This window comes from Procambarus clarkii, chromosome 45, assembly GCF_040958095.1.
Source record: "Procambarus clarkii isolate CNS0578487 chromosome 45, FALCON_Pclarkii_2.0, whole genome shotgun sequence".
Taxonomy (NCBI): Eukaryota; Metazoa; Arthropoda; class Malacostraca; order Decapoda; family Cambaridae; genus Procambarus; species Procambarus clarkii.
In genome coordinates, this window is record NC_091194.1 from 15,924,676 (window position 1) to 15,946,590 (window position 21,915).

At 44.6% G+C, this 21,915-nt stretch overlaps 1 protein-coding gene across 1 annotated transcript; it reads right to left on the minus strand.

The window, feature by feature from the left end:
- Positions 1-19,636: 19,636 nt before the first annotated feature.
- On the minus strand, positions 19,637-20,008 carry LOC138350292 (uncharacterized). The gene has a single exon (XM_069300905.1). It carries the CDS (start codon positions 20,006-20,008, stop codon positions 19,637-19,639), a length of 372 nt encoding a protein of 123 aa, XP_069157006.1.
- Between the last annotated feature and the right edge of the window lie 1,907 nt (positions 20,009-21,915).

The window sequence follows — 21,915 nt, forward strand, 5'->3', positions numbered from 1 at the left end:
ACGAGACATCAATTTATATCCACCCAAAATCATCCATATATTCACGACTGTCACATTTTTAATCACGTGTTTATTTTCGTGATATTATATATATATATATACATACATATATATATATATATACATACATATATATATATATATATATACATACATATATATATATATATACATACATATATATATATATATACATACATATATATATATATATACATAAATATATATATATATATATATATATATATATATATATATATATATATATATATATATATACACATACATACATATATATACATACATATATATACATACATATATATATATATATATATATATATATATATATATATATATATATATATATATATATATATATATATATATATTTTCCTAACTTACGCTTGAAATAATCGAGTCATTGCCTATTAACTCTTCAACAACTATGGAACACAAATACACTTATAATACCAACAGAGACCTACGCAAACGAACCATAAACACACCTGGAAAACATTTTCTAATACAAGAATGAAAAACTGTGTGATGGGCCCAACGTATGGAAAAGACGCAGAAGAAATTGTTCCCGCGCTCTCTACTCCCCGCCTGGAGAGCACAGGAAGCGAAAATTTCGTTGGTGGATGGGTCGTGATCGCCAAGGCTGGCGGGAATGTCTGAGGGCGATTGAGTTTGGAGACGTGAGAGAGAAGCAGAGAAGAAAATGCAATATGAAAAGGTGCCAGTAGATGGTGGACACATGTGTAGGAAGGGGGGGGGGGGGGGAAGTGTGTAAACATTCATCGTCACATAAACATTCTTTATGTGTAAAAACTTATCGTCATATAAACGGTTTGTATGTGATAAGTGATTTATGTGAATATATTTATATGATGGCTGGTGTATGTGATTATATTTGGTGACTGGATTATGTGATGATTGGTTTATGTGATAATATAATTTCGAGAAATTATATTGCATAACTATAATCACATAATTATGAGTAGTTATAATAAATAGTCAAATAATGGATTCCGATAAACTGCGTCCATCACCATTCAACTTGTCGCAGCCCCGGGCACGTTGGTGCTCAGAGTGAAGGCGAACACAGTTAATCAGGGTCCAGGTACCACTCCTGTCGACATCCTAGAACGTATATCACTCAACTCCCCAAAACAAAGCAACTACGCAAGCTCGAAGTGGCCCCAAAAAAGGCACCTTTTCTGAACCGTGATGGTCACGTTCCAACCAGCAGATGGTGTCACCATGATACAAGTCATAGCCTACACAAGGTTAACCAACAGATATTAAAACCCAATCTAACTTAATATTACGTTCGGTTTTAACAAAGAGACAACGACCTCTGTCGAATTATGTGTAGGATTTGACCATACCTCGCCACTGGCTCCTCCAATCCCTCACAGTGTCATATTTACACATTTTTTTACAAAACATTTACACATTTTACACAAATGGTGCATGGGTACCATTAAGACGAAAGTCCTTATATACCTAGACCTTAAACCTGACGTCTACTGTACATATGTCGGTATCTTTTTATCAAGTACCAGATATGAAACGCTTGCGACAGCTTAAGGAAGTTTTCAAATTAAATTCCCCGCTTGGTAACAGTTATGAGATAGTGAAAGCTTCCGGCTCTCCGGGTTGTAGGTGGCTACATGTCAACAGTTCCATACATTACATTCCGCACTGTTTAACAGACATGCGGAACTTTCCCATAATATCTCCTAGATTTTCCCAGAAATAATTCCCGTTGTCGGGGACAGGACGTGATGGGTGGGATTATTGTATTCCCACCCACCCATTATATATATATTATATTACACACACACACACACACACACACACACACACACACACACACACACACACACACACACACACACACACACACATACCTGTTGATTGCCGGTTGAGAGGCGGGACCAAAGAGCCAGAGCTCAACCCCCGCAAACACAACTAGGTGAGTACAACTAGGTGAGTACACACACACACACAGACTAAGGGGTACCACCGCTGGGGCCATTGTAGGGACCCATAGCCTCGAAGAAGAAAATAAAAGAGTATTCAGAGAAGACCTTGTGGATTCTCACTGAACCACTTTAATATGTTGTTCTTCTATCACCCCTATTTGCTTTTTCTTTCTTTTTTGTATTAATTTTATTACATTGTGTTACAGTTTACAACGGCATACTGACATAGGAAAACACACAGTTTTCTGTTTTTTATACAGAAAACACACACACACATAACAATCACTGTTTGAAGACCTCATCCAGCTCATCACATCCTCCTCGGATGTGGGATGCGTCCCCAAGATACAGGAAGCATTTCCTCTCTTCATCGCAACACTAAGGCGCTGGACCAGGAAACTGACCTCTCTTGAGTCTCTAGTTTGTCTAATAAGTTCCTCACCCACCTCCTTTAGGAACTTAAGTGCACATTTACCCCAGGCACCCAGGGTCTCAGAGCCAATCGGCACGAACCTGTAACAACGTTCTAGGTCCCTGTACATATTTGTTTTCTGGGTCTCCCTGAAGGTGGCCGCCCCGCCTCCCTCAGCTGTGCTGTAAAGTAGATAGGTATCAGCCAATGTGGAAGCACACGTGTAGTCCCATACGACCTGTTTACCTTCCCTCCACGGCTGCAGGGTGACTCCATCTTGGCGTTTTTGGCTGTTGTCAGGTCTGCACAACTGAGGTTCCCTTTGTGCTGGACACCCAGCTGTAGCCAAACTTCTCTTGATGATGTCACTGGCTGCTTCATGTTTGCCAATCTTTCCCTGTGTCTTACGACAGATGAGAATATGGCTGCCGTATTGGTCTGCCGACGCATAGCCGCAGATACACCGGTGTTCGGTGGAGATAGGGGCAACAAGGTGCAGGGCAACACCAATACTTAGGGTCCGATGGTCCAGGCGGGTGCCCAAGGCGGAATTAGAGACAGCCAACAAGACGTCCCAGGCATGGGGAGCTTGCACAGCTAGGAGACGTGCTCTGTCCTTCCCAAAAGTTGCATTCAGCAATGCTATGGCAATGTTCTCCACTATGGGGTTATCCTATTTGGCCTATTTGCATTCATTTGGAAAAGTTGGTCGAGGGTGAAAGTTGACAAGATTGTCCCAGTGGCCGGCTCCGTCCGTGAATTTGGGAACATAAATCCCAATGGAGTCTCTTAGGTACTCTGGTAGTATCTCGGTCACTAATTCACTTGTAGGTCGAGGATAAGAATGCCGGCAATGCTAACTGTGTCGCCTTGCGAATACCAATACCCCCGAGTCTAACTGGGAGCGTTGCTTGGTCCCATTGGTCATCTTGCAGGGAGAGGTTTAACACTTTCATGGTTATTGACTTTAGGAGTGAGTCATATTTCGTTAATTTGGGGCTGTCGAAGGAGGGAGCACACCTGAGGAAATAGGTAAGTCTAGGCAAAGCCAGGCACCTTGTGAGAAGGTACAGAGCATCGTGGGCGACCAATTGCCCGTATTCTTCACTCCATGCTCCTCAGGTCGTCGCCACATTCGACTATAGCCACTGTGGAAACAGTGGCTAGGTCCGTGTAGGATGCCTATCGATCCCATCCATTACATCATTAATAAATTTAAAAAATTATTTCAGCATTGCTGTAACAAAATAAATATTTTATACAACACCAAATGGTTTTGACCCGTGGGGAAAATATTAATGTAACTAACATTGAAATTCCTCCCATGGGGACCCAAGTAAAACAAGTCTGTTTACTTTACACTGTTCATATCAGTATAAAACACTGATATATATACTAAGGACACTAACAGGAATGTGCCTTAATGCAAGCAGTGATTGGCCAGACTGGTACAAGCCCGAACAAGCTGGTACAAGCTGGTACATTGCCCGAAACGCTATGCGTACTAGTGGCTTTAGGTATTGTATGTACTTCCTCTTATCTTTAAATCTAACAATGTTTGTACTGTAACGCTGCAACTATGTACTGTTCCTAAATAAATTAATTATTATTATTATTATTATTATTATTATTATTATTATTATTATTTAGCGAGGTGCTGGCGACGTGTACGTCAACAATGCTCTCGCACCAACCTGTCCTCTCAACTAATACGTTGTTATGAGTACGTTAGGGTGACCAACGTACCAATTTAAATGTACTTTGAAAAGTAGCAGCTCATAAAATTCGTCGTTGTCTATGCATCAGTTGCTTATGTTAGGTGGGTGGCATGGGTTCGTGCGTTTGTGGTTAGATTAAGACAGTGGATTTTGTACGTTGTGGTAAATCAAGAGAGAACGAGCTGGTCACAGACCGTTCTAGTTGCAAGCACGTCGACGAGGAATTCAATATAGTAAAGCAGAACCTTGTTAAAAAACAGACATTCTAAACGGTTATGTTGAAGAGATCATTAAAGGGAAGCTGAACCGCTATGTCGACCCGTGATCATCTTACCAACACTCCACACTGTCCCAGCTCTTAAACTCACACACACGAACATCTTATCAACGGCCAAGAAAAAGAAAGTCCTGAAAGGTAGATTTGTGTCCTAGTGGACACAAACTTGTCCTAACAACAGTAATCAGAAGACAAAATTTACCATAAACTACAAGAGACCAACAACTTGCTCATGAAGAAATCTCGACATCAACTAAAACTCTTTGAAAGAGACGAATGTTGACAGTGTATTTACCTCCCCACGTGGGGATTGTCAACCCTAACGATCTTAATATATAGGCAAGACAACATCTCCTTCAAGCCCCCTGGCAACGCACAAATAGCAAGCCTGTTGAAGATCACTACAATTATTCACACCACTAGACCATCAATCCTGAAATAATTAACAGAAACAAGGACAATAGAAAATTAGACCTAGCCGAAGCACTACATATCAAACACACTCCTCCAACAATCAACAGCCAGTGCACACTTAAGTGCTATTATCCTCAAGACCAAGACAGAGTTGTCACCTTACCTCACACCTCGTAGCCTGGTGGATAGCGCGCAGGACTCGTAATTCTGTGGCGCGGGTTCGATTCCCGCACGAGGCAGAAACAAAGGGCAAAGTTTCTTCACCCTGAATGCCCCTGTTACCTAGCAGTAAATAGGTACCCGGGAGTTAGTCAGCTGTCACGGGCTGCTTCCTGGGGGTGGAGGCCTGGTCGAGGACCGGGCCGCGGGGACACTAAAGCCCCGAAATCATCTCAAGATAACACCTGTTGCACCAGCCGACACCGACAATTTACACCTCGCATCATCCTTCATGAAGTATATACCGTGACTTCTGCTGGTTTGTTTCCTCTTCCTCTCTGTCTCTGAACATGTTCAAGCTTTCAACGAAACGCGTCATTAAATAACGTGCCTCAAGCCCAGTACAAATGCAGAGTGAACATAAAACATTTAATTGTTCAACATCCAGTAATCATTTACTCACAGAATCAACGACAACCATTTACTCACAGAATCAACTACAACCATTTACTCACAGAATCAACTACAACCATTTACTCACAGAAGCAACGACAATCATTTACTCACAGAATCAACTACAATCATTTACTCACACAATCAACTACAATCATTTACTCACACAATCAACTACAACCATTCACTCACACAATCAACTACAACCATTCACTCACACAATCAACTACAACCATTTACACAGAATCAACTACAACCATTTACTCACACAATCAACTACAACCATTTACTCACAGAATCAACTACAATCAGTTTCTCCTGGAACAAATACAAGTCCGTATACCATATCTCAAATTTCAACGAAGTAGCTAAATTATTAAGGGTGAAATACTCTTCCTAATAATATGAAACCAACGCCAATATATATTAACCAAACGATTCCTCGTGCCATTATTGCTTCCTGACGGAAATAGTTAATGAAATTCGCAGATAAGTTTCTTGAATATTGTTGACTGGGGGGGATTGACTAATTAAAATATTGATAACATCGTTATAATTAAATATGTAACAATTTTTTGACGTCTCTGGAATTGCCATTCCCGCATTGTTTTTATTTTCTGTTTTGTGTTTTTTAACACATACAATTTTCGTAAAAACACAACGTGTCCAAATTCATTACGAACAGACCATTACGAACAGACCATTACGAACACACCATTACGAACACACCATTACGAACACACCATTACGAACACACCATTACGAACAGACCATTACGAACTCAAGTCGTCAAGATCGGTTCATGACCGAGGAGCTATGAGAACCATGAGAACTACATTGCCAAGTAGTCTCTGTGGTGAAAGACAGGCTGTGGTGTCCTTTCACCACAGTATATTTCACCACACCATGAGGCTGTGGTGAAATATACTACCATGAGGCTGTGGTGAAATATACTACCATGAGGCTATGATGAAAGACACTACCATGAGGCTATGATGAAAGACACTACCATGAGGCTATGATGAAAGACACTACCATGAGGCTATGATGAAAGACACTACCATGAGGCTGTGGTGAAAGACACTACCATGAGGCTGTGATGAAAGACACTACCATGAGGCTGTGATGAAAGACACTACCATGAGGCTGTGATGAAAGACACTACCATGAGGCTGTGATGAAAGACACTACCATGAGGCTATGATGAAAGACACTACCATGAGGCTGTGGTGAAATATACTACCATGAGGCTATGATGAAAGACACTACCATGAGGCTATGATGAAAGACACTACCATGAGGCTGTGGTGAAAGACACTACAATGAGGCTATGGTGAAAGACACTACAATGAGGCTGTGGTGAAAGACACTACCATGAGGCTGTGGTGAAAGACACTACCATGAGGCTATGGTGAAAGACACTACCATGAGGCTGTGGTGAAAGACACTACCATGAGGCTATGGTGAAAGACACTACAATGAGGCTGTGGTGAAAGACACTACCATGAGGCTGTGATGAAAGACACTACCATGAGGCTATGATGAAAGACACCACCATGAGGCTGTGATGAAAGACACTACCATGGGGCTATAATCAAACTACTCAAAAACTGATGAATGACACAATACTCAACTCTGAGAAAGCCTGTCATAACACAGCCGAAGCGAAGACATGCTCGGCAGACTCCTATACATCACAGCCCCTTTCATTATTCAACACTTCAGCAACAGCCCGTAAGTTATGCATTAATCATTCAACATTCCAAGCTGCATAATGTATGGTCGAGTAAGTCTCCGGCATCTGCGGCTGTGATGTATAAATTATATTAGTTTCATGAACCCCTCCACAAATCACATGACATGAAGGGCTTCTTCCTCTGCCCAACAAACGCAATGATTGGCTGCCCCTCAGCCAATCACGCAACGTGCCTAAAGCAATCACACAACATGGAAGACTGTTCAATCCAATCGCGTAACACATCGGGTTGCTAACTAATCACTAATCTACGAAACTGTTACTTCGGCGAAGCTAGGATTGGTAAGCCGGATACTGGTTCCAGCTGGGATTGGGAAATTTTATGTATGCGTGAATTTACTGTTTATTTACTACATGTGTCGGCAGGCTCGAGCTCTTGGACCCCACCTTTCTTACCGTCGGTTTTTTAACGTACTAACTCCCGATTTATTTTCCTCTGTTATCTTAAACATATCCTTAGGACGTAGCAGCTATTTAACCACCATGTACCTATTTGCTGCTAGGTGAACAGAGCCATCAGGTAAAAGAAACTCTGCCCATTTGTTTCCGTCTCGACCGGGAATCGAACCCGGGTTCGTGGATTACGACGCCCGAACACTGTCCGTGTGTGTAGTGGTATTTCAAGTGCCAGAAACACTAAATATTATCGCCCTAATCATATACTAATCCATGTTGAAGCATCACGTCATGCCCTAATCCATGCAGAATTATCACGTCATGCCCTAATCCATGCAGAATCATCACGTCATGCCCTAATCCATGCAGAATCATCACGTCATGCCCTAATCCATGCAGAATCACCACGTCATGCCCTAATCCATGCAGAATCACCACGTCATGCCCTAATCCATGCAGAAGCATCACGTCATGCCCTAATCCATGCTGAATCATCACGTCATGCCTTAATACATGCAGAATCACCACGTCATGCCCTAATCCATGCAGAATCACCACATCATGCCCTAATCCATGCAGAATCATCACGCCATCCACTAATCCATGCTGAATCATCACGGTTAGCAGCCATCATGACAAAACACCCTCCAACAGGTAGTGATTCTTCACAAAGCATTCTGCACATTCCTTGCGCCTCTTCCCAGGTGGTATTCACAGGAATCACATTAAGAGATGTACCGATTTCGCAATCTTGAATAATTTTCCAATTTATAAAACACCTCTGACAGTCTCATTATTCCTAATGGCATACCGCAAGCCAGTCATCCACCAGCCACCGCATGACACAAGCTAGATTCATTCTACCGGCAATTAACATACTTTACTAACTGTTCATACAGAGAGAGAGAGAGAGAGAGAGAGAGAGAGAGAGAGAGAGAGAGAGAGAGAGAGAGAGAGAGAGAGAGAGAGAGAGAGAGAGAGAGAGAGAGAGAGGAGACAGAGAAAGAGACGAGACAGAAAGAGAGGAGACAGAGAAAGAGAGAGGAGACAGAGAAAGAGAGAGGAGACAAAGAGAGAGGAGACAGAGAGAGAGAGAGGAGACAGAGAGAGAGAGGAGACAGAGAAAGAGAGAGGAGACAGAAAAAGAGAGAGGAGACAGAGAGAGAGAGAGGAGACAGAGAGAGAGAGGAGACAGAGAGAGAGAGAGAGAGAGAGAGAGAGAGAGAGAGAGAGAGAGAGAGAGAGAGAGAGAGAGAGAGAGAGAGAGAGAGAGAGAGAGAAAGAGAGAAAGAGAGAGAAAGAGAGAGAGAGAGAGGAGACAGAGAGAGGAGACAGAGAGAGGAGACAGAGAGAGGAGACAGAGAGAGGAGACAGAGAGAGGAGACAGAGAAAGAGAGAGGAGACAGAGAAAGAGAGAGGAGACAGAGAAAGAGAGAGAGAGAAAGAGAGAGGAGACAGAGAAAGAGAGAGAGAGAGAGAGAGAGCGAGAGAGAGTACGTATGTACTCTCTCTCTCTCCTGAGAGAGATGTATGTACTGAGAGAGATGTATGTATGTACGTACGTACATACATAAATACATACATACCATATACACACACACAGGCAGATTTACAGTTATGAAGACACAGACAGCCACACAGAACACACCCGCTACGGGAAACGAGTCTGGCGGTAATACATTATATATGTAAATGTTGGTCGCCTGTTGCTCTGGGAATTGTATACATTATCATTATTTATGGACCTCGGGCCTTGGCTGGGGATTCTGATATCACATGCAACACGATAACGAATTCATGTCTAGAAGGTCGCTTCTTGCTAACACGTGATAAAATCTATGCTGGGTAAACTCCAGTGTCAATATCAGTCTTCGTGTGATAGTCTCGTATCTTGGCAAAAAATGGAACAGTGTTTGCGTCCCTGTGTTTTGTTGAAGGATGGGACAAGGATGGGGAGGGAGGGAGAGAACAGAGAGAGAGAGAGAGAGAGAGAGAGAGAGAGAGAGAGAGAGAGAGAGAGAGAGAGAGAGAGAGAGAGAGAGAGAGAGAGAGAGAGAGAGAGAACAGACAGAGAGAGAGACATAGAGAGAGAGAGACAAAAGAATAAAACGCCAGAATAAACAGAGAAACATCGACATAAGAGAAGGAAGTAAAGCAGTTTAATTAACGTTAAAGTTGGATGTGATGCTACACACACCAGCTTCTTCCAAGGCCTCGCTGCTAGCCTGTAGCCCCCCCCCCCCCTTTCCCCCCATCCCCCCTCCCCCCCCCTTTCCCCCCCATCTCCCCTCCACCCCCCCCCCCCCACACTGACGCGCGACGCCTCCCCCTCACACCAATCCGTCTTTCCCGGGAAAGGATAATTACCAAGACCATCTAAGCCAGTTTTCTCCCTATATACAAAACACAAAGAACGTCACAGATAAATATCCTCACATCTTTTATCACAGCAATTTCGTTCTCTGTAATGAAGTGTAAGATAAGATTATTTCTAGCATTTCCAGTTATGATAGCAAATAGATTTATATCTCTAAAGATAACACCGACAGCTATTTCGATAACGTTATGAATACGGTCTAAGATGTGAATACCACTATTGGTGTTATTGTTGTTATAGATTCAGCTACTCGGAACAAGTTCCAAGTAGCACGGGCTATGGTGAGCCCGTAACTTACCTGGCACAGGAGTGGTGCCTTGGTATACCACTACGTTATCGCTATTCTATATACACAATCCTAACCTAAAATAACCCAAACTAATCTGTCCCAACCCAACCTAATCTAACCCAATCTTACCGAACGGAAGTAAGAGAAAATGGTTAGTTTAATACATGGTGTGGAACAGGTGTCTCATCGGACCGACAAAAAGCGCCTGACAGCTGAGTGGACAGCGCTCGAGATTCATAGTCTTGAGGTTCCGGGTTCGATCCCCGGTGGAGACGGAAACAAATGGCCAGAGTTTCTTTCACCCAGATGCCCCGTTCACCTAGCAGTAAATAAGTACCTGGGAGATAGACAGCTGCTACGGGCTGCTTCCTGGGGGTGTGTAACAAAAAGGAGGCCTGGTCGAGGACCGGGCCGCGGGGACGCTAAGCCCCGAAACGTACCCATGGAAATTTTAGGCAGCAAATTATAATTTATTATTTTGGTTATATTTCTATTTTACAATTTCTTATGGAAGGGAAGGGGGGGAACTATCAAGGGAAAGCGCCAAGCCATTACGACTATATAGCACTGGGAAGAGGTCTGGATAGGGATTAGGGATGGGACGGTGGGGGGGGGGGAGGAAGGAATGGTGCCCAACCACTTAGCCGGTCGGGGATTGAACGCCGACCTGCATGAAGCGAGACCGTCGCCCTACCGTCCTTAAGGTAGGGCGACCTTAAGTAACCTCTACTTAAGGACGTATAACTCCTACTTAATTGTTGTAAATGGTACAGCTTTAGGAATTATATGATATTAATATCGAGTAATTCCCAAGAAGTAAAATTAATGAATTAGTAACAATAATAATGAACTTTTTAAGGCAAGAAAAGTCCTGTTGCTGATATACGAATATATTTATTGCTTTACTATTAACAAATAAAGGAGAGATTAAGATAAATTAAGTTTTTTAGAAAACCCGTTAATTATTACTTATATCAATGATCTTAACAAGACTGTTGAAAAATAACATTATAAGTAATATTTTACGTTTTATGCAAAAATAAATGTGAACGAAAAATGATAAGCTTTGGTTTATATTATGTAACTTAAAAAGTAAAGAGAGGAAAATAAGGTTATTTAACTCTGAGTGAGACTAACTGCCGCACCAGTAAGTCTTGCTCAATAAGTCTACTCCTATACTTAGACTTGACAAAGTCTTCTCTAAAAACAATGACTAGCGTGAATGTGTATGAAAATACTGTTAATTGTGAAATTGCTATTTTTCTTGTTTTTAGACAAATTGTTTCAGGAATGGAATTCGTTTCAAAATCTAATTTTCTGCGTTGTTCCAGTCATTAACGGATCTCTTTCAATATTTTGAAGTTCGTTCTTCAATTGATTTTGTTTTCTTCAAACTGAGCGGATTTAATCAATCAATTGCATCTCAAAATTAGTCAACTCAATCCACTGCAACATTTCCAAATTCAGAATTGTTAATGTTACACTGGTTGCTCACTTTATCAACTTTGCAATTCATTAAAATGACCTGAATTTTGTAAATTTTGTGAACTTTTGAATCGGTGATGTTCCAAATTGCACTTGAAGGCTCTGAATATTTCATGGATTTCAAGATCTGTCATGTGTTTTTCAGATTTAGGAAATATTTAAAAGTGTCATTTTCGAAATCACGTTTAAACATTTTCGGCTTGATTTCAAAGGTTTTGTATTATCAAACATATATCACGTTTTTGTCAAATCCCAGAAATTTGCCGCCCATGTCCTTAAATGTGAGAAATCTGTGGAAATCATTAATCTACGAATCCACATAAACGTCAGATAATTTTTGTCAAGAAAATTTTTCATTTCACAAACACGGACGAATTTCATCCACTCAACATATCGTTGAAGAACATAACCTCTGACTTATTATTGTACAACATTGTTATACACTGTTTATTGGGGCACTCGTAGTGACCAAGTGAAGGAATTGTTTATTTCACGATAGTGTGGTTGTTAATTTATTTCCACCATAGTGTGGTTGATAATTTATTTCCACCATAGTGTGGTTGATAATTTATTTCCACCATAGTGTGGTTGATAATTTATTTCCACCAAAGTGTGGTTGATAATTTATTTCCACCAAAGTGTGGTTGATAATTTATTTCCACCATAGTGTGGTTGATAATTTATTTCCACCATAGTGTGGTTGATAATTTATTTCCACCATAGTGTGGTTTATAATTTATTTCCACCATAGTGTGGTTGATAATTTATTTCCACCATAGTGTGGTTGATAATTTATTTCCACCATAGTGTGGTTGATAATTTATTTCCACCATAGTGTGGTTGTTAATTTATTTCCACCAAAGAGTGGTTGATAAATTTTTAATTATCAACTTTTTCACTTATCAATTTTTTTGTGGGTTGAAAGTTGTGTGGTTGATAAATGACCTCTGCATGCTTCGTATTTACGCAGCGGCTGGGAGAAGTATAACATTTCAAATGGGCATCGGATTGCTGCCTCTGAAATCTTCTCTATTGAAGCCGTCTGCTTAGTACAGTGGTAGAGCGCTCGCGCTCGTGGGGGCGAGAGTTCGAGTCTCGTAGTGCCCGGCATAATTGAGCCCATGTGGTATGTTCAGGCAGCATTACCAAGTTAACGAGTTTTTCACATATTAAGGATAATCATTAATTATTTATTTATTATGGATGGGGTTTAAATAATCAAGAGATGGCACCAAGTGCCAGTAAAATTTGGTCGTATGCTACTTTTGGCATGCGTGCCACCCTTGGCACGCGTGCCATAGGTTCGCCAACTCTGCTTTAGACCCTACTGGATATCCCCGATACAGAATTTTGCTAGCAAGAGTGTTGCCAGACGTGCACAGTTGCCAAACCGAGGTCCCTAAGTTCCTTCATTATACACACAGAAATCACAATAGCGTGATATACCAAATGAACAAATCTACAAGGGTCGTGATGAGGGTTCGAACCTACGCCCGGGATACTCCCAGCTCCGCTTTAGTCATAGATGCGCCCCATCACGGCCCTTGTGGATTTGTTCTTCCGATATTATCTTTGGTCTGAGTCTAGTAATCTCTCGCAGATGGTACAAATATTGAAGATCTTTACGTGGACAAAGTCCGCTGGCAACGACTGGAGGCGAGGGTGGCTCAGGAGAGGTGTTCATCTGAGCATAAACTTGCACCTACGTTCACCTTGACTTTATAACAACCTCACCTACTGACCTAAAGAGTCCATCTTAACCCCTGTAACCTCACCTACTGACCTAAAGGGTCCATCTTAACCTCTGTAACCTCACCTACTGACCTAAAGGTTCCATCTTAACCTCTGTAACCTCACCTACTGACCTAAAGGTTCCATCTTAACCTCTGTAACCTCACCTACTGACCTAAAGAGTCCATCTTAACCCCTGTAACCTCACCTACTGACCAAAAGGTTCCACCTTAACCTCTGTAACCTCACCTACTGACCTAAAGAGTCCACCTTAACCCCTGTAACGTCACCTACTGACCTTTAGGGTCCATCTTAACCCCTGTAACACTCTCCCCTTGACCTACTCAACCCCCCCCCTCACCCCCCACCCCAGGAGTCCTCCCTTTCTCTCTCCCAGAAACACGCGACGACCCAACAATCTCCCATTGTCTGGTTCCTGAGACATGTAGACAGATAATCGCACACGGACACAAAGAAGCCCGACTAACTCTTCCTGCAGCCGGGGAAGTGTAACAACGACGGCTTATCGATCCCCTCTCGGAGTCCCGCGCCCCGCTGAGCGCGGCCTTCCTTCCCGCTGAGGGACATTACCGGTAAGTCCTCAGCTGCCTTCCTTGTGTGCGGCACAAGTGAAGTTTATTTCGAAGCTGTGGCTCTTTATGGTTCACTGCGGGTGTGAAGCTGTGGCTCTTTGTGGTTCACTGCGGGTGTGAAGCTGTGACTCTTTGTGGTTCACTGCGGGTGTGAAGCTGTGACTCTTTGTGGTTCACTGCGGGTGTGAAGCTGTGACTCTTTGTGGTTCACTGCGGGTGTGAAGCTGTGACTCTTTGTGGTTCACTGCGGGTGTGAAGCTGTGACTCTTTGTGGTTCACTGCGGGTGTGAAGCTGTGACTCTTTGTGGTTCACTGCGGGTGTGAAGCTGTGACTCTTTGTGGTTCACTGCGGGTGTGAAGCTGTGACTTTGTGGTTCACTGCGGGTGTGAAGCTGTGACTCTTTGTGGTTCACTGCGGGTGTGAAGCTGTGACTCTTTGTGGTTCACTGCGGGTGTGAAGCTGTGACTCTTTGTGGTTCACTGCGGGTGTGAAGCTGTGACTCTTTGTGGTTCACTGCGGGTGTGAAGCTGTGACTCTTTGTGGTTCACTGCGGGTGAAGCTGTGACTCTCGTCGTTCACTGCGGGTGAAGCTGTGACTCTCGTCGTTCACTGCGGGTGAAGCTGTGACTTGTGGTTCACTGCGGGTGAAGCTGTGGCTCTTGTGGTTCACTGCGGGTGAAGCTGTGGCTCTTGTGGTTCACTGCGGGTGAAGCTGTGGCTCTTGTGGTTCACTGCGGGTGAAGCTGTGGCTCTTGTGGTTCACTGCGGGTGAAGCTGTGGCTCTTGTGGTTCACTGCGGGTGAAGCTGTGGCTCTTGTGGTTCACTGCGGGTGAAGCTGTGGCTCTTGTGGTTCACTGCGGGTGAAGCTGTGGCTCTTGTGGTTCACTGCGGGTGAAGCTGTGGCTCTTGTGGTTCACTGCGGGTGAAGCTGTGGCTCTTGTGGTTCACTGCGGGTGAAGCTGTGGCTCTTGTGGTTCACTGCGGGTGAAGCTGTGACTCTCGTCGTTCACTGCGGGTGAAGCTGTGACTCTCGTCGTTCACTGCGGGTGAAGCTGTGACTCTCGTCGTTCACTGCGGGTGAAGCTGTGGCTCTTGTGGTTCACTGCGGGTGAAGCTGTGGCTTGTGGTTCACTGCGGGTGAAGCTGTGGCTCTTGTGGTTCACTGCGGGTGAAGCTGTGACTTGTGGTTCACTGCGGGTGAAGCTGTGACTTGTGGTTCACTGCGGGTGAAGCTGTGGCTCTTGTGGTTCACTGCGGGTGAAGCTGTGACTTGTGGTTCACTGCGGGTGAAGCTGTGGCTTGTGGTTCACTGCGGGTGAAGCTGTGGCTCTTGTGGTTCACTGCGGGTGAAGCTGTGGCTTGTGGTTCACTGCGGGTGAAGCTGTGGCTCTTGTGGTTCACTGCGGGTGAAGCTGTGACTTGTGGTTCACTGCAGGTGAAGCTGTGGCTCTTGTGGTTCACTGCAGGTGAAGCTGTGGCTCTTGTGGTTCACTGCAGGTGAAGCTGTGGCTCTTGTGGTTCACTGCAGGTGAAGCTGTGGCTCTTGTGGTTCACTGCGGGTGAAGCTGTGGCTTGTGGTTCACTGCGGGTGAAGCTGTGGCTCTTGTGGTTCACTGCGGGTGAAGCTGTGGCTTGTGGTTCACTGCGGGTGAAGCTGTGGCTCTTGTGGTTCACTGCGGGTGAAGCTGTGGCTTGTGGTTCACTGCGGGTGAAGCTGTGGCTCTTGTGGTTCACTGCGGGTGAAGCTGTGGCTCTTGTGGTTCACTGCGGGTGAAGCTGTGGCTTGTGGTTCACTGCGGGTGAAGCTGTGGCTCTTGTGGTTCACTGCGGGTGAAGCTGTGACTTGTGGTTCACTGCAGGTGAAGCTGTCGTGGCCTCCTATATGCTTGGTCTCATCTCAAAAAACAAAGTCTCAGCTATTTCTAAACAGAAAGATCCGCTTGTCTCAGCAAAGAAAGCTTGGAGGTTCAAGTGACTCTCAGCCTCCCTTGTGTTAACCAACTACCATCACACAATCTTTTCCCGGCCTCAACAATTCGACTTTTCCGTCAAAATTACCGACAAAATTATTAGTTGAAACTCGGCAATATATTTACAGTTAAAAGAAAAATAATAATACTATAAGGAAGATTTTCATTGGGTACCTACCTTGAGGTTACCTTGAGGTGCTTCCGGGGCTTAGCGTCCCCGCGGCCCGGTCGTCGACCAGGCCTCCTGGTTGCTGGACTGATCAACCAGGCTGTTGGACGCGGCTGCTCGCAGCCTGACGTATGAGTCACAGCCTGGTTGATCAGGTATCCTTTGGAGGTGCTTATCCAGTTCTCTCTTTAACACTGTGAGGGGTCGGCCAGTTATGCCCCACAAATCAAAACTGTGCAAAAGAATTGTCAAATCCAATCTGCAGGAACTCTTAGGAAGAAAACAGATGATAGAGCCTAAAGCTACACTCATCTACAACTATTAAATGGCCTGGTTAATTTTGCATACGGCTTCCGATCATTATTTATTGTACCTCAAATCTGCATATGCAAATTACTATATTTGCTAAAGACATATCACCTCAATAAAAGTTTTTAGTTAATCATGAGCTCTCCAATATGCAAATTAACATAAATTATTTGAATTCCCGCTATGGCTATCGTAGCACGTGATAGATATCGACAATTAAACTTCCCACACACCAACAACACGATCACTGAGGCACCAACTGATGCCTCACCCTAATGACAGCACCAACTGACCCTCACCCTAATGACAGCACCAACTGATGCCTCACCCTAATGACAGCATCAACTAATGCCTCACCCTAATGACAGCACCAACTGATGCCTCACCCTAATGACAGCATCAACTGATGCCTCACCCTAATGACAGCACCAACTGACCCTCACCCTAATGACAGCATCAACTGATCCCTCACCCTAATGACAGCATCAACTGATCCCTCACCCTAATGACAGCATCAACTGACCCTCACCCTAATGACAGCATCAACTGACCCTCACCCTAATGACAGCACCAACTGACCCTCACCCTAATGACAGCACCAACTGACCCTCACCCTAATGACAGCACCAACTGACCCTCACCCTAATGACAGCACCAACTGACTCTCACCCTAATGACAGCACCAACTGACTCTCACCCTAATGACAGCACCAACTGACTCTCACCCTAATGACAGCACCAACTGACCCTCACCCTAATGACAGCACCAACTGACCCTCACCCTAATGACAGCACCAACTGACCCTCACCCTAATGACAGCACCAACTGACCCTCACCCTAATGACAGCATCAACTGATCCCTCACCCTAATGACAGCACCAACTGATGCCTCACCCTAATGACAGCATCAACTGATGCCTCACCCTAATGACAGCACCAACTGACCCTCACCCTAATGACAGCATCAACTGATCCCTCACCCTAATGACAGCATCAACTGATCCCTCACCCTAATGACAGCATCAACTGACCCTCACCCTAATGACAGCATCAACTGACCCTCACCCTAATGACAGCATCAACTGACCCTCACCCTAATGACAGCACCAACTGACCCTCACCCTAATGACAGCACCAACTGACCCTCACCCTAATGACAGCACCAACTGACCCTCACCCTAATGACAGCACCAACTGACTCTCACCCTAATGACAGCACCAACTGACTCTCACCCTAATGACAGCACCAACTGACTCTCACCCTAATGACAGCACCAACTGACCCTCACCCTAATGACAGCACCAACTGACCCTCACCCTAATGACAGCACCAACTGACCCTCACCCTAATGACAGCACCAACTGACCCTCACCCTAATGACAGCACCAACTGACCCTCACCCTAATGACAGCACCAACTGACCCTCACCCTAATGACAGCACCAACTGACCCTCACCCTAATGACAGCACCAACTGACCCTCACCCTAGTGACAGCACCAACTGACTCTCACCCTAGTGACAGCACCAACTGACCCTCACCCTAATGACAGCACCAACTGACCCTCACCCTAATGACAGCATCAACTGATCCCTCACCCTAATGACAGCATCAACTGATCCCTCACCCTAATGACAGCACCAACTGACCCTCACCCTAATGACAGCACCAACTGACCCTCACCCTAATGACAGCACCAACTGACCCTCACCCTAATGACAGCACCAACTGACCCTCACCCTAATGACAGCACCAACTGACCCTCACCCTAATGACAGCACCAACTGACTCTCACCCTAGTGACAGCACCAACTGACCCTCACCCTAATGACAGCACCAACTGACCCTCACCCTAATGACAGCATCAACTGATCCCTCACCCTAATGACAGCATCAACTGATCCCTCACCCTAATGACAGCATCAACTGACCCTCACCCTAATGACAGCATCAACTGACCCTCACCCTAATGACAGTACCAACTGACCCTCACCCTAATGACAGCACCAACTGACCCTCACCCTAATGACAGCACCAGCCTTGGAAAATTCTATATTCAAGGTTTACAGATATCCTTATGTTTACTAAGGGCTGGGAAGGGCATATTAAGTTTGTTCTGATTTTATTTAGTACAAATTATTATAATAACTTAATAATAAACTGATGATCAAGACGTATGGGCAGGTTTTCATAGTACTGATGCCTCTGTTCACCTAGTAGCAAATAGGCAACCCGTTCTCGCAAATTTAATAAGTCAATATTGACTTATTAGTTGCGTGCATAGGTGACATACTAAACATAATAGTTTCCCTTGAAAAGCTTCATAGAAAACACCGACCTTACCTAACCTACTTAGTATGTTAAAATAAGCATCTTGTAAAATTGTAATTACGAAGCAATAAGATGCTTATCTAAACCTACTAAGTAGGTTAGGTAAGGTCGGTGTTTTCTATGAAGCTTTTCAAGGGAAACTATTATGTTAAGTATGTCACCTATGCACATATTTAATAAGTCAATATTGACTTATTAAATTTGCGAGAACGGGTTGAAATAGGAGTTGGGTAAGTGGGTTGCATCCTAGGGAAAGCCACGTTATTGGCTAGGGGACTTTAAGTCTAATCTTTGGTGCACTCTCTGGAGGTCCTGCAAGTACCTCCCTGGGCCTCCATATCCCCCCCCCCCTTGGAGCCTCCACACCCCTCCCCCGCCCCTGGAGCCTCCACACCCCTCCCCCCCCCTGGAGCCTTAATGAGCCCCTCCCCCTACCCCCTGGAGCCTTGATGAGCCCCTCCCCCCACCCCCTGGAGCCTTTATGAGCCCCTCCCCCCCCTGGAGCCTTAATGAGCCCCTCAAAGATCACCCCTAATGTGGGCACACAACAGCAGCTACACAACCCTACTTTAAAGTAACAGCACGTTATTAACAGTAACAACTAAAACTTATAATGCAACACCAGTCACCAAACTCCGCTACAGCTGGAAAAACAAGAAACAATTTAGTGCATACAATATTAAAATAATAAAAATTCCATTAAAAACATCTTCCCATAAATCTTACCCACCTCTGAAGGGGAACAAAATCAAGTCCACTTAAACGCTAATTACTGCAAGTTTCCCATCAGTTAAGTTCCTTTATATTGAAGCATCAGTCATCTCGTTTTCCGTTACAGCATCAGTCATCTCGTTTTCCGTTACAGCATCAGTCATCTCGTTTTCCGTTACAGCATCAGTCATCTCGTTTTCCGTTACAGCATCAGTCATCTCGTTTTCCGTTACAGCATCAGTCATCTCGTTTTCCGTTACAGCATCAGTCATCTCGTTTTCCGTTACAGCATCAGTCATCTCGTTTTCCGTTACAGCATCAGTCATCTCGTTTTCCGCTACAGCATCAGTCATCTCGTTTTCCGTTACAGCATCAGTCATCTCGTTTTCCGTTACAGCATCAGTCATCTCGTTTTCTGTTGCAGCATCAGTCATATGACTTTCTGTTGCACTGTCAGTCATCTCGCTATCTCCTATCATTAGCCTCCCTGCTTGTCCCTACACCAAGAATCAAAATCCAATCCTGTCCAGCTCCAGCCACTTTATTGTCCTCTGCATCAAGAGCAGAGACAAAATCCTTCCTCAGCAACATCAACCACCGAACATTTTTCCCAGCAGTAGCCACGAGAGCTCCTCTTGCAGGATAAAAAGACACTTTAGCAACATAATGGACGCTGGTAAGGACGTCCCGATAATGTCTCTCACGACCCAGGATCCTGGCTCGCCCGAGCGCGCGCACTCACACCAACAGATCAATGAGGTATTGTTGTCTAAGGCTTTGCACTCGCTGGCTGGGTCACCCGTCTCTTCTGACTCTCTCAAGATCCTCTTTATGAACTCGGTTTGGGGCTTCGAGGCACTTGAAGACGTCATTATCTTCCAACGAGAGCGTTTGCACTAGTGAACTCGACGGGAGGGGAGGGAAGGAATGGGGAGGGGTGGAGTTGCGGAGGTTCTAAGAGGCCTTTTGTATGCTTTACGTAACGTTGTGGACGTCGTGGGAAGCTGTTCACACGCTCGAATTCCCTCTGAACACACGCGAGCAACTTGGAGGTGACCCTGATCAATGTGAACACGTTCAAGCTAGCCGTGAGCATATTCAAGGTAACTGTGAGCACACTCAAACTCTCTGCAAGCGGCTCACTGTGAACATGCTGGACTTCACTATGAAAATATTTAAACTACGAACATGCTCGAGCTGACGACAAAAGCTGTACCACAATGGGAACGCGGCGGCCCACACCATGATCACCCACGAACATGGTCCAATGGCATCCGAGCGAGGAGAGAAAATATAAAGTTCAGTTGACAAAAGAGCAAAAGCATTTTCTGTGTCGTTTGCTCACTGCGCCGGAAAAATAGCTTCATAAAGACCGGATCCGGAGTAAAAGAGGCAGTTCTTCCCCCACCTTCACTGGGAGTCTTCACCTCATTCCAAGTTAACAGGTCATCAGCCATTCTTATAAGAGATGTAACTGCGGGGGTAAAACGTAGGTAATTAGTGCTTTAACACTGAATAGAAACGACGGACGGAGAGGCTCGCTCGTGTGAATTGTACTGAATCCGATCAATAAAATATTGGCATAATGGATAAGGGCGATAAATGGTGATACGTGAGAAATGTTTTTTACAGGGTCCGAAAACCATCCCTAATGTTCCAAGTGGTTGTGCATCGATTCTTCACTCCGTTCTCATGCCTTCCAAGAAGGAATGGTCATATTGAGCTTTCTCCTGGGAATTACCTTATCGTAACTGTTTTTAACACAGGTGAGAACAGGAGCAGACGATCGCTGACTCCTGTTAGCAGGCTGAGAGCTTTCCCTTCCCATAGCTCATGGTAAGCATTACCCTACTTGTTTTCCCTGGAACACGACCTGCCAATCGATTTACTCCCACGTCCCGAATTGCTACTGGGTGAAGAGGGCGAATAGTAAAGAATTGGTTCCCAGTCAATCCTCCACGGGTTTGGACCGCAGCGAGTGTGTGTTTTGTGTGTATGTGTATACACACTACTATATATATATTTATACTATCTACTAAGTAGGCCAACTACTGACGACCCCCAAGATGCAGCCCACAACAGCTCTCTAACTCCCACCTATTTACTGACAGGTGACCAGAGGCATGAGGCGAAAGGAAATACTGCTAAATTGTTTCAGACCCGACCAGGAATCGAACCAGAGTCTTACGGCTGAATCGAAGACGTTCTCCCCTGGGCCAGGCGCCGTGATCTCCAGCCGCCCCCCTCCCTCTACTCCTCCCTGCTTGCTCGCACTCCTTTAATCTTATTCACTATAGGAGTTACTACACCCGTCCTTATCCAGAACAATTTTCCCGAGTCGTCCCTGGAGAAGCAACCCGTCCTCTTA

Bases quoted from the DNA above. Each gene is read 5' to 3' on its own strand.
- LOC138350292 (XM_069300905.1), bottom strand. From the start codon at position 20,008: ATGACTGACAGTGCAACAGAAAGTCATATGACTGATGCTGCAACAGAA.